At 47.0% G+C, this 18,962-nt stretch overlaps 1 protein-coding gene across 8 annotated transcripts; it reads left to right on the forward strand.

Moving 5' to 3' along the window:
* Nucleotides 1–12,507: 12,507 nt before the first annotated feature.
* On the forward strand, nt 12,508–18,852 carry LOC146355393 (uncharacterized). Of its 8 annotated transcripts, none has more exons than XM_084830558.1 (4): nt 12,508–12,641; nt 13,462–13,504; nt 14,146–14,822; nt 15,572–18,852. In XM_084830558.1, the coding sequence occupies exon 4, from the start codon at nt 15,721–15,723 to the stop codon at nt 18,199–18,201; it is 2,481 nt and encodes an 826-aa protein (XP_084686684.1). In that variant the 5' UTR covers nt 12,508–12,641; nt 13,462–13,504; nt 14,146–14,822; nt 15,572–15,720; the 3' UTR covers nt 18,202–18,852. The 8 variants fall into 8 exon arrangements, with proteins under 8 accessions (XP_084686684.1, XP_084686685.1, XP_084686686.1 ...); XM_084830559.1 differs by having other exon boundaries at nt 14,146–14,419; XM_084830560.1 differs by having other exon boundaries at nt 14,146–14,369.
* Nucleotides 18,853–18,962: the final 110 nt, after the last annotated feature.

An 18,962-nucleotide genomic window follows, 5' to 3' on the forward strand; every position in this document is an offset into this window, starting at 1 on the left:
TCTAGCAAAGCAGTAAGGCTCAGATGCTTCGTAGGGCAATGCTGGCCCAGGACAATGTGGGGCATCTTTGCTGGTCCCGGCCACTGCAACCTCCTCATCTGGACTTGGGCCTGAATGACCAAGGAAAAGTTTGGGCACATGGAGGGTAAGCAGTAAGCAAGCACAATTTGTGACATTGCACCACGTTATTACCAACCACGGGAGATGTATGTTGAGAAACCAGCCTTAGCTTCCAATTTCTTTGCTCTTTGGTGCATGAGCAAGATGTAATAGCCTTAACAGCGGTGACCTTAAACTGGCAGGTCTTTTGTTCATGGAATGCCTATGTCGTTTGGGCATCCGTGGTTGTTAAATGTTGCAGGAGAATTCATCACACCCTCCCTCTATGCATCTGCTCATGAAGCATCTCTACACCACCCTAAAATCCCCCATTTAAAATGGGGCTTTCTGCTTCCGTTTTAAATGCAGGATCATGACAGACTCCCTTTACATGTGCTTCCTTTTCCCTGTCCCTTTTCCCCCTCCTCCCTCCCCCCTTATCTGAGTCTCCCATAGGTTTCATTGATCTAGCTCCTTTTCTTGCAGCTTTTCCTTGTTCATGGAGGGAATTCACACAGAATACAAGCCGGGTCATTTGATACCTCATTATCTATTTAAAAATGGAATCAAGGTCATTTAGTGCAGGAGATGCCCTGGAGGGACACGGCGTCACCTAAAGGGCCTGGAAACTTCTGTGAGTGAGCAATCTCAATATCAGGATAAAAGCTCCATGTGAAGAAGCCCACATTCTGACTGGTGGCATCTGATTTGGATTCCCAGTCAAAATCCCACACACAAAACACCCCTCACTTTGCAGTGAAGGTTGTTCTATTTGAATTGCCCCCTCAGACTCAATCCCAGCCCAAATCCAGGGCTCCATTGCATACAAAAGCTTTAGGCTCCATTGACTAGCATGCAGCCATCTTGTGGTTTTGCCCCAAGCAAATCAGCAGTATCCCAGCCCAGGTCAGCCTGGGCAGTAGGCAAATGGCCGCCAGCCTTTCAAATGGTATAGCTATTGCTGCACTAGCCTTCCTCCGGACAATAATGGTTGTATTGGTGAGCAGCGCCTTCTAGTGTCCAAAGTTCCAAAGTTGCTGGGGCCATTTCTTTATTCTCACCTGATTTCCTGGAAAAGGCAGTCCCCAGCTGATTTGAAAATGTAAGAATGTGTTAGAGGGACAACAACTTAACTTTCTGTGGTTACAAGGTTTTCTCAGCACTTTTGAAGCCTTCCCCACCCCACCCCACCCCCCCTCTCCTGACAATTGCTCACCAGAGATGGCAGAACAATCCATGATTTTAGTACAGGAGCAGAAGGTAGATTAGGACCTTCTGGTAGATCATGGGGCAATTTGATCATCACCAAGTGTTTCTGACTCCCAACTGGGAGCCTGTCCCCCACAAAATGGCTTTTGCTCCTTCCCTAAATTCTGGAGATGGAAGAAAGCTGTTGCATTCATCTTTACTGCAGACATATTTCTTGTTGGTCAAAGCAGGTTTCTCTCTTGCATAGGCTGTGTTTTTGAATCCCATTTGTGTATTATTATTTTTTTGTACCTACTGTTTTAATTGTGCTGTTTGAATTGGCAGAATTCGTTACCTGCTTTGAGCTTGGAGAAAGAAAGGAAAGAAAGATTATTTGATAGGAGTCATTCTCTTCCTGTGCAATACTGTAACCAGGCATGGCTAATAAAATAAAAAGGGGGTGCAGGGAATTCGCAGAGATGTCAACCAGACGGGAATGTTATGAAAGCCGAAATGGAAAAGAAAGGGCAGGAACGGTCCCCTTATTTAAAAAACAGTGGCATGTGCTAGAGACACTTGAGAACAGTGTCTTAGGACTGAAACCCTTGAAATATTATAGTATTATTAACCCCATAATGCCAAGAACCTGTACGGAACAGAATGGAATGGCTCGGAACAGCAACTTTGCAGTGAGCCAAGCCAACCAAGGTCACCAGTCACATATAAAAACATGGGAGGGATGCAGTGAGCCACAAAACTCCCACGGGGACCACATTCCAATACCTGTTCCAGGCAGTAGTTTGTATTCCAGAAAAATGTCCAGGAACAGCATCTTCCAAGCAACCCAAACCAACCCAATTCTGCAGCTACATAGCACTGGTTGGGTGTGATGCAATGAGCCACAAAATTTCCACAGAAACGACATTCTGGGCAATAGTTCAGATTATGGAGAATGGCCTAGAACAGCAACTTTGAACGGAGCCAAATAAACCAAATTCACCAGTCTCATGTAACTCCGTGGGAGGCATACAATAACCCACAAAACCCAATTTTGGGTGCCTGTTCCAGGCAATATTGCATATTCTGGAAAAATGGCCTGGAATGCCAACTTCTTAGTAGGCCAAATAAACCAAATGTACCAGTCAAATATAACTACAAGGCAGGGATGCAATAAGCCAGAAAAGAGGATTTCTCAAGCCTCCCCTCTCAACAATTGCTCACCAGAGACAGTAGAGCAATCCATGACTTTAGCACAGGAGCAGAAGGTAGATTAGAATCTTATGGTCAATCACCAGGCAATTTGTAGCAAATCATCACCAAGTGTTTCTGATTCCCAGTTGGGAGCCTGTCACCCACAATAAGGCTTTTCCTCCACTTCTAAATTTGGTTCTGGAGATGGAAGAAAGCTTGTGGAATCAATTTTTATTGCAGACAGATTTATGTTTGTTCAAAGTAGGGTTCTCTCTTGCATATAGTGTGTTTTATAGTCTCATTTGTATAATTTTTTTGTATCCACTGTTTTAGTTGCGCTGTTTGATTTGGCAAAATTTGTTAACTTCCTTAAACTTGGAGAAAAAAAAGAAATAAAGATTATTTGGCAGGAGTCATTCTCTTCCTCTGCAATGCTGTAACTGGGCATTGCTAATAAAATGGGGAGCGGGGAGAGAGAAACTTTGCAGAGGTGTTAAGAGTAAGCAAAAATGAAAGCTAAGAGAGGAACCCTCGGTTTCTTTTGTTCTTATGCATTTTTGACAAAGCCTGCCAGGAGCATTCTCCTTTCCAATTCCAGAACTGAAGGGAATCAGAACTTAAGAGAACTTCAGGGTCTAACCCTATCGTGTAAAAGTGAAGGTACGAAATGGATATGCTCCTTTTTGATATGAAGATCTTTGACGAGATAACAGAATGTTATTCAGGAATTAAAAGAAGTGCAGAGCAATCCTACTGGGGAGGGGGAGATCCAAAGGCAGAGGACTGGCCTTATCCCAAACCCTGATAGGGTTTGCTGGCAGGGCACAGGGAGAGGCATCTTCCTTTCCTTTCCCCCTCTTTCTGGTTATTTGTTTGACTTTCACAATTTCTGTCCCACTGGCTGCAGCAGGAGGAGGTGCAGTTGCTTCAGGACTGGCATACCTTTCACCCAAGGCTGGATGTGCGTCAGGGTCATGGAAAGGCCATGCATCCTGATGATCCAGGCTTTCCCCCAATCTGCCCACAGAACCCCTCTTTTTGCCACTGCTAATATTGGAGCTCCAAAGATAGAGAAGCAAGGGCCATGGAAGTGTCCCTGGTGGCTGGGAGGGGGTTTGCAGGGTCAGATTCTCCCCCCCCTCCTGTGCCCGCCACCAGGTCAGACCCTTCTCTCCACCCTCCGAGAGGGAAATCTGAAACATACTATGATCCTAGGGATTTCTCTCCCAGGGACCATGATTAGAGCCGAAGTAGCTTGTCTGGTCATGGTAGCCAGGATTCTGCCTGCAAATTACTGGAGATTGTCAGTTATCCCATTCTTCATCTTCAGAGGCTGTTTGGACAAAATGTGGGATTTGCACTCATGGCAAATTTAACAAATCATGTAATTACATCAGGGCAAGGAAAAGAGACAAAAGTAGGATAAATCTATTGTAAGTGACCTGCTATTCATTAGAATCCTTTACACCCCAATGTATAACTTTGTTTTTCAGTGCTTCTTCCTACAGCTGCAGTATCTATGTAATTTGCTTGTTTATAACCATTGACTTGTATACTGGATTTTGTTATTTGATGGTTTCTCAAGTTAGTTTTAGACATTAAGGGTACCATCCTATGCATGAAAGAATCAATGGCCCATGTTAAAGATAACCTAGCTACAGATGGCCATGGTCTGGTAATCTCTCCTTTGGATTTCTGCAATTCATTATCCTGGGTCTGCCTTTGAAAATGGCCCAAATTTTGATCCAAAATAGGGCTGCAAGGTTGGTAACTGGGACTGGCCAATATGATCATATTATGCCAGTGTTTGCCATCTGAACTGGGTTCCAATTCATTTCCAGTCACATTTCAAAGTCGTGGTACTAACCTTTAAATCCCTAAATGGCTTGGGTTCAGGTTACCTGAAAGATTTCCTCCTGGTCCTTATCACCACCTTCAGAGGTCCTCCTCCTCTGGCTTTCTTTATGAAATAAGGTTGCCGTGGGTGGCTACTAAAGAGAAAGTCTTTTCAGTGGTGGCATCCCAGTTGTTGAACTCCCTCCCCAGAGAGCTCCCCTGGCTTTTCAGTTCTAAAATCTTGTAGCACTTTTTTCATTTGCTATGTTATGTTATATCTGCTGATGGTTATATTTGGTTTTAAGCTCTTGCTGGCTTTATTTGATTTTAGACTTTATATTTTATATCTTTTAAAAATGGCTTAATGTTGTTTTTACTGTATTCTGCCCAGTGAGCCTTGGTTACTGAAGACTATACAAAAATGTAAATAAAGGAATTAATTTTTTTAAAAGACTCTAGACTAGAATGCACTGGTTCATTGATAGATGTCATTTTATTGCTGTTGTCATCTCCCCTTGAATAAAAGTGACAGCTGGGTGGTGGAGGTGACTGAGAGAGCATAGCTTGCGACAGCCCTGCAAAGCAGACCCATGTAGAGGAGTGTACAACTGTTTTGCAATGTATTACAGTGTTATCAAGTCTCATGACATTTGAGGTTGTTGCTTTTATATCCGTGTGCTATATATAAGAGTCTAAGAGGACAGGGACAGGTCCCAAGGAGCATACAATCTAATGTTTTTCTACTTGAGGCTTATAACCTGCCACTGTACCGAGGCTTCTGCTTCAGGATTCCTTGTGGGGTTAAGATTGGCTCCTTTACAAGTGTTTTTTCCCCCCAGGGGTTTTCTTTCTCTGACTTTTTACATGTTCCATTACACACCCACTAGGTGGTGCTGTAGTATAGCTGAACTGCAGAAATACATGAGGGTTTCATGTTACCATTCAAAATGTACCAGACTTTCCTTTTCAGAAAAAAACAAAACAAAAAGCACCATGCAAAAATAGTTCCAAAGCACGGGAGAGACCCTGGAGGATAATGACATTGTGTAAAGCACCCGCATACTACCATGAGGGAGGAAAGATGAGCACACAACATATGTCGTGTGTATAAAGGTTCCTACAGTTTGACAGAAGGAAAACCACAGAGGAAGAAGAAGAGAGAGGAGGGAAGGGTAAGCAGGGGAAACAATATGTGCTTGCTTGAGTTGCATGGGTTTACCCTTGGAGTTTCACCACACCAGGCTTTTTATCCCGCACCTTCTTTTTGCGGGATTTAAATCAGTTATTTACACAGCTGTTGTTGTTTTTTAACTGCATAATGCTACCTGCCATTTACATGGGTGGGTGGAGCCTGGCAGGATGTTATCAGATGTCAGCAGCATTGTGCACCCAGTTTCCACTCCCTCCGAGGTAGCCCTTCCCCACTCTCAGCATGAACTTTTCCATTCCAACTTCCTTGCCTCGCCTTTTCACTTCTGCGGCTTCCAATCCCTATTTTGGCAAATCCACTATATATTCGCAACTTCAGAAGTCTCTCCTCCCCCTTCCCCAGTCAGTACTGTCCCTGTGAAAGCCAGCAATAAGACTTTTCTTGTTTGAGTGTCCACTGGGAGAGGGCCTTGAGTGGAAAGGGGCTGCATGTGCTCACGTTTGCCTGTATTTTGTGGGGGCCACTGCACCCCCCCCCCGCTGCTGCCCATCTGCTTAGGCATCCCGGAGATGCGGAGCTGAGCACAGCTTAGCTCCATTTCGCTCCTGTCCCTCACACGCTGCCAGTTTGCTCACTTCCTCCCACCTGCCCGCCTTCCACCTCCGCAGCCGATTCTCCTGGAAGCAGCAACTGCAGAGCAAAGCAAAGCACAGGCTGTGATCCCATTGTAAAGAGCTGCTGTGGGGCCCCTGGGAAAATTTTCAGGGAGGAGGCAGTGGGCACAAGCGGGTGAATTGGTGGTGGAGGGGGGAGCAGGAGAAATCAAGGAGGAGGGGGAGGAGGACACTCCCTCTGCTTCGTCATTGCCGACATCACAGCCACACAGAGGGGATCTAAACGCAATGGCAGGAGTACACAGGAGGTGTCGTTACTCAACTGCAGAAAATACCACATTTTCCCCATTCAGAAATAACGTGGGGAAAAGGGGGCGGGGGGAGATGCAAGACAGCAGCTGCAGGACAATAATGTTGTGTAAAGCATGTGGAAAATTCCGTGACTGAAGAATGACGATTGCATCAAAGAAAACCCCACGTGAAGAAACCTTTACTTTGGGGCTGAGTGAGAGTAGGGCAGGAGAACCAGGGACTTGTGCCGCATTCTTCATGGACCACCATGGTATAGTGGAGCCAGGGCTCACAGGGGCACAGCCCCAGCACCCTTTGATCAGCAGGGATGCTGAACTGACATCATCTCCCCCCGCCCTGACTTTCCTTTTCCCTATGAGCTGAGCTGCAGTCTGCACAGTAGCTTCTGGGCGGGTGGAGGAGGGACACATTTTCCCCACAACAGCAGATTGTTGAGTTTTGCAGTGCAAAGTGTTTTGGGGTGGCTTGGTCTGGAGTGGGCCATTAAGTGACATTAAGTGACATGCAAAAGACCTGCTCCTGGTGGAGATGAAAACTGCTAGGACAGGTTTGTTGATATGGACCAGCACAGCTGCCTGCCAGGTTTGGACTCTCCTTGAGGGCGTGGCTATGGGGAGGGTCTTGATGAGCACCTGCACGTCAACCTTTACCACTACGCCACTGACAGACAAGGCTGGTTGTGGGGAAATGCAGTTCAGGGGCTGTGTGCCATGGCATTGATTCCACCAATGGCACTGGGGTAGGGAGGGATTCATACTTTTCCTATGGGCTATTTTAGGATTCAGATGACCCACTGTCTGCCTACGTCCAGCCACAGGAGTTCCCCTATGTTTCCCGCAAGGGTGGGGAGGGGTGTGTGTGTGTTTAATGGCAAAACGGCCTGTGGGGAAACAGTCAATCACGCTCGCCCCAATGCTCCTGCTGTGATCAGGTTACCCCCCTCCCCAACACTCACGCAAACATGCTTACACTGCACATCGCCACGTAGTTTGTGCCTCAGTGTTACAGGAGGAGTCATTGCCCCCTTCCTCTCCTGCATCTGAGCACCTTCTCACTGTCAGTGGCTGATCTGGGTTTCCAGTTAAAATCCCCCTTGATGTGCAGCAAAGGTCAGTCCCCTGCAAATCCAATCCCACCCCAATCCACAGCTCCATTGCATGCAGAATCCTTAGACTCCATTGACTGGCATGAAGGCACCTTGTGGTTTTGCCCCAAGCAAAGCGTCACATGACTCTTGCCAAGCAATTGGGATACCGGGCAGTTTGACGCTAGCCTTTTCCACGGTCGCAGCCGCGCTCACTAATGGCAAGTAATGGCTGTGCCGATGAGCAGCACCCCCTGGTGCCCAAAGTTGTTCAGACCACTTCTTTACTCTCACTCACCTGATTTCCGAGAAAAGGCAGTGCCCAGCTGACTCCAAGACATAACAATGAGCTAGACTGACAATTCCGCTGTCTCAAGAAGGGACTAGCGTGGCTCTCCAGAGAGCGGGCCAGGCCTAGTGCCTGGCTCTGAGGGAGTCCTTCCCCAGAGCCCGACAGTGTGGGAGCAGTGTCCCCCCAGATGGCCTGCAGGGACACCCCTCGCACAACGCCTGGCTCTGAGGAAAGACTCCCTCAGAGCTAGGCACTTGGGCCAGGCCAGCTCTCTGGAGGGCTGCAACTTTCACCTTCTTTGGCCAACACGGCTCTTCGGGGAGCCGCCGCCCCCCCGCGCACAAGCTCACTCTGACAGAATTCTGAGAGCGAGCCGGAGGGGAAGGGGCTGCTCTGGAGAGTCCCATGGGCTGCTTTCCCACTGCAGGCAGCATTTGCCACAGTGGGAGAGCTGCCAGCAGGGCTCGCCTCCTGTCCCGCTCCACCTGAGGTGGGGATTCATCCCACCTCATGGGAGAGCCAGCCCTGGTACATTGGGATCTCCTGGTCGATCACTGGGTGACTTGCAATAGATCACCAAGGATTCCTGAGTCCCAATTGTTTTAACAGCAGCACCAACAAAAAGGCTTTTTTTCTCCCCTTTTTTCTTAGCCCTTCTAAGCTGGGCTGCGGAGACGGAAGAGAGCTCGAGGGGAAAGACCAGGAGGGGAGTTTGGCATGACTGGACCGTGAACACTGTTCTGGGACCGACAACGAATTCCTGGGCTTCGCAGGTGCACTTCCGTACTTCAGGCACTAGGGGGCAGCATCAGCAGCTCATAGTGGGCGTGCCAGTCAGCCGAGCGGGCGGGGCAGAAGCGAGAGCAGCCTAGGCTTGCGGCCTGGAGTTGGGCGCCTTCGAGAAAGACCTTGCAGCGGTGTGCTGAAGGGAGGCTAGAGTCGGGGGAGCCTGTCAAACCCATCAGGCTGCCCGTGCCCTCGTTCACTGCGCGGGGGGGGGGGCATTCCCCAGAGTCACTTTGCTTCAGTGCCCCCCCAAGTCCCTGCGGCGGAGGGAAGGAGGAAGCGGGCCGTTCTCCCCAACTAGCTGTCCTAGCCTCTCCCTGGTAGCGCTTCCCCCACGTCCTTGAGTTACATATGTCTGTATGTGTGATATATATTCTGAGGAAATGCTCCCTGAAGTAAATGCAGATGTGGTATATGTCTGCTCCCCCCTCCCCCGCAGCAGCACCTCCTCAGAGGAATTTCCTCAGGGGAAGAACTCTCCCCCAGGGGCGCACTGCGGTGGGGCCATGGCTCAGGGTGCCAGCAGGCAGGGTGTCCCTCAGACAGGGCATTACTCAGACAGGGAGGCAGAAGGTGTCCAGTTTTGACAGCTGCACAAGGTTGCTTGCAGCCTTCACTGTATTGACCTAAGGGCTATTCCTACCTGTGAGAAGCTGGGTCCATTCCGTAGTGTATGCAACTTTCTCTCTCTCTCCCTCTCTCTCTCTCTCACATAGTGCCCCATTCACAGAATTTTTCAGGGGGAGGGGGTCCAGATGAAACCGTCCTCCATGTGTTACTCTCCCCTGCATCCCCACCATACCTTCTGTCTTATATCTTACCACAGAACATCCGTGGAGGAATGATGGGAAAGCTCTAGGAGAAAAATTGGTTTTGCCAGATGATGCTTTCAAAATCTACCATCCAGCACGCATGGACTTCTGAAGGCTTCTGACATTCCCCCCAGAACCCTTTTCTGATCACAAACCTTTTGGAGCTGAGAAGGGAAAACCTCCAAACTGCTGTTGTGGAAAGCATGTAAGCCGTGAGCTGAAGCAGGGCTGGCATAGTCGGGCAGCTGCCGAGGGCCCACACCCCAGCAGAGGACCACTGACAAGAGGTCCCCAGACCTCCTCCTCAGCTGACTTGTTTACCCCCCTCTCAGCTCTGCCCAGATGATGCTGGTGGTGGTGGTGCCCCGGTCTACTGGCTCACTGGCTCTCTGCCCGTTAAGCAAGCAAGCGGCAGCAAAGGTGAGAGAGAGGGCAAGGAGCAATAGCAGCTGGTGACAATGGTGGGGAGAAGGCAGAAGCACTGAGGGAGGGGCCCCATGGAGGGTGTCTTGTCCGGGGGCCCTCCAGAACCTGGAGCCAGGGCTGTGGGAGAGTGTTCCGTTTTGATGAAAAGCACCTCAGTCACAACGTTTCCCAGAAAGGACATTGCCCTTGTGCACTAAATAAAAGAGCCCCTCTTCTGTTCTCTCCCCTCCCTCCAAGCTCAAAAGCCAGGAAATATTACCAAGTAAAATGGCAGAATTTAAAAGCCTTGAAAGCATTAGATGCCACAAACAGATGTAGACCATTAAGGAACGAATGTCAATGAAGAGCTGCATAAAGAGAAGTGTTTGAAGCCACCCTGCCCCAATGTGGTGCCCTCAAGATATGTTGGACAGCAACTCCCATTCACCTGCTGGCTGGGGGATGATGGGAGTCCCCCGGCACATTTGGAGGGCACCAGGTTGTTGGAGGGTGCATGAATGCAATTTCTTAGGGATGCAAACTCAAGCTTGGTTATGTTCCATTGCATCAAGTGTTCCACATCCCTGAGCATGTGAGAGGCTGGCTTCAGTCTTGAATGCTCCACTTTAAAAAGTAAAGGAAAAAAAGAATTCCCACCCACTGATTTTAATTTATATATTTTATTTAAAATATTTCTTAACTTCCCTTCATTGAAAGGATTCCAGGGGTGGTATTCAAAAGTGAATAAAACTATTCATGTGAATGTAGAAATACAATATAATAAAAACAATAAATCAGCATAACCAAATACAACAACCTACTAAGCAGAATGGAAACAGACTGAAGCATAAAAACAGAGTGAAGTTGCCTCTAAAAAGTCTGGCAACTGGGAAGGTCTTATGCTAGTGTCAAAAAGATTATAGTGTGGGTACCAGCCGAAACTCTTTGGAGAGAGCGTTCCAGACTTGGAGTGCCATCATGGAAAAGGCCCTCTCCTTTGTAAATACATAATGCACATCTGCTAAAGAGGTTACTCAGAGAAGGATCTCTACAGAAGATCGTGAGATGCAGGCAGGCTGGTATGGGAAGAGGGGCTTCTTTGAGTATTTGCATCCCAACAGCTTTAAAGGTAAGCACCAGCACTTTAAATTGGACTTAGAAGCAAAAAGACAGCCAATGTAATTATTTCAGAATAGGTATAATAGGAACAACTCTGGCTGAACCAGTCAAAATTCTTACACCCAGATATACAGATCTTATGGGTCATCTGCATGTTGAAGACCCTTGATCTGATTCAGCATGCTCTTCTGATGAAGCATGGGATGCACGCATACTTTTTATCTTCCTCCTCCTTCCCCCAAAGCAGGGGTGATTTTAACCGACACTAGCCCAAAGTCTAAGGAGACCTTAAGACCATCTGTATCTTGAGATAAACATCCTCATGGTAAATAAGTTAATACCGGAGATTGTACCAGACAATAGGCATGTGATTTTCATGCTTTAGTCACAGCATGTCTTCGTCCCATCTGTGGCGTGTGATACGGTGTCTCTGTTACATAACCATCTGCCCTAAAATAGCCTCATAAGATAGGTATAATAGGAACAACTTATATTATAAGTATAAATCAATATTATATTGATTTCCCCAAAAATGTCAATTATTTGATACATCATTTTATTAATTAATTATTTACTTCTCTCCTGCTGGCACTCACTAGGCCTATGAATGCTGAGTTGCTGCGATTCGTTACGGGGGGAGGGGGGGTTGATGGGTGTCTTCCTTCCTGCAGGCTTTTCTTGGCATCAGCTGCGTTCACAGCAATGGGCAGCTGCAACTGCAATCACACATCCAGGCCTAATCATCATGATCCAGGACTGTTAGAAAAGTTCTTGCTTCTGGTCAAATGAGAGGCCAGGCAGGCGACAGTGGAGCCAACAGTTTTATTGATCGTTTTGCAAAACGGGTACAGAGCAGTCTGGACCCAGAGCATGGCGTGCCCAACCTTTTTATACCCACCCCTAACGGCTCAGTACTTTTCCATCAGTTCTCTGTCTCTGCGCATGCTCTCGGCTTAGGCTGACTCATTGGTCACGTGGCATGCCTACGTGACCAAGTCACTAGCTACTTATGGCGTCCTTTTTATCTAACACTCCCCCCTTTAAGTCTTTACTCATGTCTCACAGCTTGGTTTTGGCAGTGCTTATCTGGTTGTTTCAGCTGTGTCGTATAATAGGAGCATTTGTTTTGACAAAGCAGTTTCAATCAGTCTTTGGGACAGACCTCTGGCACACGGGATGATGCAACAGCCAAACAGCACTAAGATTCCTACCACCATTACTAATGAGATAAGAACGGAAGCTGCTAAGTGCTTCCATTTGCCAAACCACCTCTCCAGCCAAATGGTGAGGGGGTTGTTAATCGGAATCGTCCTGACGGAGGAATCGGAAAATACAACCTGTGTGGTTCCAGCCTATCATAAGGGGCATGCCTACGTGACTGAGTCACTAGCTACTTATGGCATCCTTTTTATCTAACAGGACCACAAGGCCACCATGCTCATCACAGGAATAGGCCCTCTCTTCCTTATCAAACCACCCTAGTGACTAATCTGGACGGAGCAGATCTCAGTGAGCGAGAGCTTTCCTGGCTTTCACTTTCACTGAAAGTGAAAGCCACCACATCACGTGCGGTTTCTTCCGAAGAGCTAAATAAGGAATCCTTTGCCACACCAGCAGCCAGCCAGTACTCCAGATACTCTGCCTGCAGGTAGTGTCGGGGCCTTGGGGCAAGGGAAGATGGTAGTGCACAGAACTGGGGCCAGCAGAGGCCAGCATGGGAGCAGTTGAGGAGGAGGGCCTTTGCCTGTGTAAGGTAAGGACATCCTCTCAAATACTCCAGCATCCCTTGAGAGCCCCACTCAGGGGGAGGGCTACCGCTCTGCTTCTGCATGTCTGAAATCAGGGGCAGGGGAAGAAAAGATCACCACATGGCAGGAGGAGGCCTGTGACTGGTGATTGGCTGGTTTCATGTGTGGCTGGACACACACACACACACACACGTGTGTGTGTGTGTGTGTAAGTCTTGAGACAGCACCCAGGGTGGATTCACGGTCGAGGGTTTATTCTTCTGCTTTTATATTAAGTTCTGGTTCAAACCCCGGCTCAGGAAAATTTAGGACTGCAATTCGGATGTCTGCAGGCCAGGGTGGCTAGCAGTGTTCCCCACACACAGCCCCGCCCCAAGAGATGGGCAAATATTATTCAAGTCAACCAACAACAGGGCACCAACAAAGGATTGCCAACATAGAAATGACCCCCAAATCTAACCCTGACTCCAAACCTTCCCGCCTCCTCCCAACCTCTAGATGTGCTTATGAAAGTCTGTGACCTTCGGCTTTAGGCAAAGTGTATTCAAAGATACAGGCAATGTGTAGGGACCCCTTGGGTGATCCCTGTGTATGCAGAAATTTGAGCACTTTGATTATGTTCTGCTCCAGCAAGGGGCAGCAGCAAATTGGGTGCACTGAAATATAAACCCCAACCAGCAGGGGGCAGCAGAAAGGCTCCTGCAACTCCTTTTTGCCCCCTACAGTTCCAAGCCAATGCTAAGCAAGATCCAACCTGCTAGTGTAGCTCAAAACCTCACTTTTCTGCACTTTTTCCAACTCTACAATATTCTTTTGTACTTGCAGTGACCAGAACTTCATATTTGTCGGCTGGGATAAACATCTGATTGTGAGTGGAAATTGGCTTAACACATCTGTGCTAAAATATGCAAAACGTTTTCAAAGGGATATTTTATTTCTCCCTTTCCCTTCCCCATTTCCCCCCTCATATCCCTGGGGCACAATCCCTCTGCTTTTAGAGCAGTGCATATGGAGGAGGTTGAATGTTACATTGTGTCTTCCTTTAGGACTGAAGCCTTAACCCCACCATATGTCAGCTAGCAAGTTCTAAATATGGTCAAATATCCAGTGTTGAAATCAGTTCTCCCTGTGTACTCCCTGAAAAGCTGTTCTGGTGGGCTGGGGGACAGAGCAGCGTGAGAGCTGGCACAGGGGGCTGCAGGAGGAAGGGGGGATGTTGAAAATCACACCCCCAGCTGAAAATCTTCTCTGCTGGTAGTAAATTTGGATCAAGACCTTTGACTTCTAATGGGTTTGACACCCTGACCTTTCTAGTGTTTTTTAAATTGGATTTTAATATTGTTTTACCTGTCTTTTAATGTATATTTAAATCTGTAATTTTGATTGCACTTTATTGCTGATCTTGCTGTTTCAACTCATGGTTTGACCTGTCTCTGCTTCTGAGAGGATATAAATAATTTCAATCAGTGTGGGGTATCTGAGATGTTGTTATTTTCTTTCTTTAAAAAGGACCTTGCCATCAACAGAAAACTTATTTGCAGATCTGAAAACGAACAACAATGAATGCTACAAGTTCATTCCCAAACTGTGGGAATTAGTCCATATCTAACACCAAGGCTCTACAGTGAATCAGTCATAGAAGGCCTAAAGAATTGCAGGAGACAAAACAGAACTGGGACAAAAGAAATGAGCAACAAAATGAAGCAGTGACAAAGACCATGATTAATACTGATGTAAGGAAGTCCAGATAGATTTGGAGCTTTCTTGGATTGGGATGACCATGGTTAGTTCATTAGGTTCATACATTTTCAAATTACACATGTAAGCCATATAAACTGAGTGATGAGAAGCTGGAACTTGTGAGGAAACAGTTGAAGAATGCTAAATTGATGAATGGTGGGATGAGAACCTGCTTCCAGGTGGCCCTGCAGGAATTCCCCAAAGAACCCCCATGGGTGAAGAAAAATGCTCAACTGATCCTCAAGGGGGATGACGGGAAAGAGGTTCACTTTGCTGCAGGGGAGAAGGAATGGAAGATCAACATTTCTGCTGTTGCCTATCAGTATGACGTGAGGGCCCCATCAGCAGGGATGTATCTGGCCAGATTATGCTTTCAGCCACAAACATTCAGCATTGAGAGTGCAGGATGGCCTGGAAACATGGGAGGTGATGACTCCCACCATGAGGTACTGCTTCAAGGTGGCCCTTCAGCAGTTCTCCAAAGAACCCATTTTCATAAAAGAGAATGCCCAGATGGTCATCAGTGTTGTCAAAAATGGGAAAGCCCTGGAACCTGGATTTGTATCAGGGAATGGGGATGCCAAGATCTGTGCTGCTGCTAGTAATGGGGATCCCAAGTATCAGGGGAGAAACACATTAAAGGCTAGAAACAGTTAACAAGTTGTTGTTTTCCATAGAGTTGGGCCATTCGAAAGAAGGATCTCACCTCATGGTACAGCCTTCACCAACCTGGTGCCCTCCTGATGGGTTGGACTACAGCTCCCATAACCGCTTAGCTTCTTCCTAGCTCACTGCCCAAACTAGTACTTTGCCAGATTTCCTCAGAGTTCAGATTCTGATGCACTTGTTTGTGGAAATCCCCATTGCTGGCCATTATCTAGCACCCTCCTTGATGTTTTGAGACCCAGTTAAAGAACTAAGGTTTTCTCTGAGGCTTTTAACAGGGTTCAGTACTTTTCCTTACCTTGCGTCTGTTTTCACATTGTATTTTTCTGTTGTTTTATCTTTAAAAAATGTTTATTTTAATATTCAATTATTGCTACTTTTGCTGTTTCAATTGGATGGCTGGATAACTATTGCTGGGAGGCAGAATATAAAATGTTTTAAATCCATTACTTTGGGCTGTGAGAGAAAAAGAAAACGATTAAAAAAAAAAAAAAGCCTCACCAGAAACAAAATGTGCTTTTCTTTGCAGATTTCCAGTAGAACACTACATGGTACAAGTTGCCCTATACATCCTAACAAATTTGTTAGCAACAAAAAACAGCAGTGATAAAGACCCTGGTGAATGTTGATCTAAGGAAGTTCAGATGACTTCAAAATTTGGAGCTATCTTGGATTAGGATGACAATGGCCAGGTCAATATTTTCATGCTTTCCCAAATTACACAGAAAGAAGAAGAAATACAAACTGAGTGAAGAGAAATTAGAGAGGGTGAGGAAAAAGTTAGAGAGTTATGGATGCATGGACGAGGGTCTGAGAACTTGCTTCCAGGTGGCCCTGCAGGAATTTCCCAAAGAACCCCCATGGGTGAAGAAAAATGCTCACCTGATCCTCAAGGGGGATGATGGGAAAGAGCTTCACTTTGCTGCAGGGGAGAGAGAATGGAAGATCAACATTTCTGCTGGTGACTTTCGGTACCATGTGAGGGCCCCATCAGGAATGAGACATCTGAATAGTTTACGCTTTCAGCAGCCACCATTAAGTATTGAGAATCTAGAGAGGGTAAGGAACAACTTGGAGAGTTCTGGATTGATGAATGAAGGACTCAGAACTTGCTTCCAGGTGGCCATGCAGGAATTCCCCAAAGAACCCCCATGGGTGAAGAAAAATGCTCACCTGATCCTCAAGGGGGATGATGGGAAAGAGCTTCACTTTGCTGCAGGGGAGAGAGAATGGAAGATCAACATTTCTGCTGGTGACTTTCGGTACCATGTGAGGGCCCCATCAGGAATGAGACATCTGAATAGTTTACGCTTTCAGCAGCCACCATTAAGTATTGAGAATCTAGAGAGGGTAAGGAACAACTTGGAGAGTTCTGGATTGATGAATGAAGGACTCAGAACTTGCTTCCAGGTGGCCATGCAGGAATTCCCCAAAGAACCCCCATGGGTGAAGAAAAATGCTCACCTGATCCTCAAGGGGGATGATGGGAAAGAGCTTCACTTTGCTGCAGGGGAGAGAGAATGGAAGATCAACATTTCTGCTGGTGACTTTCGGTACCATGTGAGGGCCCCATCAGGAATGAGACATCTGAATAGTTTACGCTTTCAGCAGCCACCATTAAGTATTGAGAATCTAGAGAGGGTAAGGAACAACTTGGAGAGTTCTGGATTGATGAATGAAGGACTCAGAACTTGCTTCCAGGTGGCCATGCAGGAATTCCCCAAAGAACCCCCATGGGTGAAGAAAAATGCTCACCTGATCCTCAAGGGGGATGATGGGAAAGAGCTTCACTTTGCTGCAGGGGAGAGAGAATGGAAGATCAACATTTCTGCTGGTGACTTTCGGTACCATGTGAGGGCCCCATCAGGAATGAGACATCTGAATAGTTTACGCTTTCAGCAGCCACCATTAAGTATTGAGAATCTAGAGAGGGTAAGGAACAACTTGGAGAGTTCTGGATTGATGAATGAAGGACTCAGAACTTGCTTCCAGGTGGCCATGCAGGAATTCCCCAAAGAACCCCCATGGGTGAAGAAAAATGCTCAACTGATCCTCAAGGGGGATGATGGGAAAGAGCTTCGCTTTGCTGCAGGGAAGAAGGAATGGAAGATCAACATTTCTGCTGGTGAATGTCATTACCATGTGAGGGCCCCAGCAGCAGGGATGTATCTGGCCAGATTATGCTTTCTCCCGCAAACACTCAGCATTGGACATTTAGAAAGAGTGCAGGATGGCCTGGAAACATGGGAGGTGATGACTCCCACCATGAGGAACTGCTTCATGGTGGCCCTTCAGCAGTTCTCCAAAGAACCCATTTTCATAAAAGAGAATGCCCAGATGGTCATCAGTGTTGTCAAAAATGGGAAAGCGCTGGAACTTGGATTTGTATCAGGGAATGGGGATGCCAAGATCAGTGTTACTGCTAGTGATGGGGAGGATCCCCAATATCAGGTGATGGAGCTGACTTCAGATGGGCATCTAAAGGTGTTCCGGTGCTTCCCAGAGACATTGAGGGTTGTGAACCTAGAAGAACTGCAGAACAGATTGGCCCAAAGTGATGTGCTAAATGAGAAGCTGAAATTATGTTTCAATCACATCATAGATGAATTGCCTAAATACACAGAGCTTCTCATGGAGAAACCCCAGATGAACATTATGTGGGACAACTTAGGTCTGCAGCTACTATTGCAACATGGGGAGTTTGATATCACTGTTCAGTACCATGACGGAAAAGTAGACCACAAGATCAAAGAGTATTCCTGGAAGCCATTTTGGAAGCTAAACAAGGATCAGGAACACACACTCACTGTTGAAAATTTGGAGGAAATGCGGAAGAAACTCAGAACTCTGCAGGATACACCTAGGGGTGTCCTTGAGAGCTTCAACAAGGCGATGGAGATGTTTCCTAAGGAGCCAAGGCTTTTGCAGAAGAATGCCCGTCTTGTCATTGAGTGTGACCAAGGGGAGATGGTGTTCATGTCTGGCAAAGGGGAGAAAAGGATTGATATCTTCCACACCCAAAATGATATTCATTACAATGTCAAAGCTACCTTGGGAGTCCGTGCAGTCCAGGGATGTTCACATGTTCTTTATAACATCCCTGATGTTATCCCTGGCATTTGGTCAAGTTTGGGCAAATGTATTCTACATTACCTTTGAGGCATGCTTTCACTCAATACCAAATCTTTCTGAGCAGTCCTATACCCACATTTCCACTGGGGTGTGCACGAAGACTGCGACGGATTTCCCACCTCAGTCAATGACCATTCTGCCTGGGAGGGGAGGACAAGAACAAGAAAGACAAAGACAGCATAGAAATGACAGCCATGAACCCACAGCCAGCCAGCCAGCCAGCCAAAGTAACCTGAAACTACACCACAGCCGCATTCAGGAAAAGAGCCTTCAACAATGCCCATGGCACATATGGTAGCCGATTATCCAGTTTTTTCTGCACCCCCCCCCCACACATCCACACATCATGCTTCCTGTTTCACAGCATGCACACAGCAATGCTGCAGACCCTCAGTGCTACAGTGGCACGCTCCATAGGGCATCATTTTGGGAAGCCAGAGGCAGGGGTTTGAGCCACACCAGGGGAAAGGGGGGGATGATTTCCACGCATATTTTGCAAGTCAAGTTCATAGCTGGCAAGGGGGAGAATAGAATTGACATCTGCTGTATCAACTAGAAGATCCATTACACAGTCACATCTGTCTATGGCATTCACATACTTTATGTTACCCTTAATTTGGTGGCAGTTGGGGGCAAAACACTGGCATTTGTGTTTTTAATTAAAGCGTGACATTCTTTCCCTCAAAATAATCTCTCAGCAGTGTGTCTATATCAGTGATGTTTTAGGGACTGGGTTATATCCAGTCATGTGATCCAACAGCGCTAAGGACATTGCACTAGCAGAAACT

The sequence above is a fragment of the Heloderma suspectum genome, chromosome 2 (assembly GCF_057233095.1).
Source record: "Heloderma suspectum isolate Gila_16-S chromosome 2, 16-S_ref, whole genome shotgun sequence".
NCBI lineage: Eukaryota > Metazoa > Chordata > Lepidosauria > Squamata > Helodermatidae > Heloderma > Heloderma suspectum.

Excerpts from the sequence above, each read along its gene's own strand:
- LOC146355393 (XM_084830557.1), top strand. The coding sequence starts at position 15,721 with ATGACAATGGCCAGGTCAATATTTTCATGCTTTCCCAAATTACACAGA.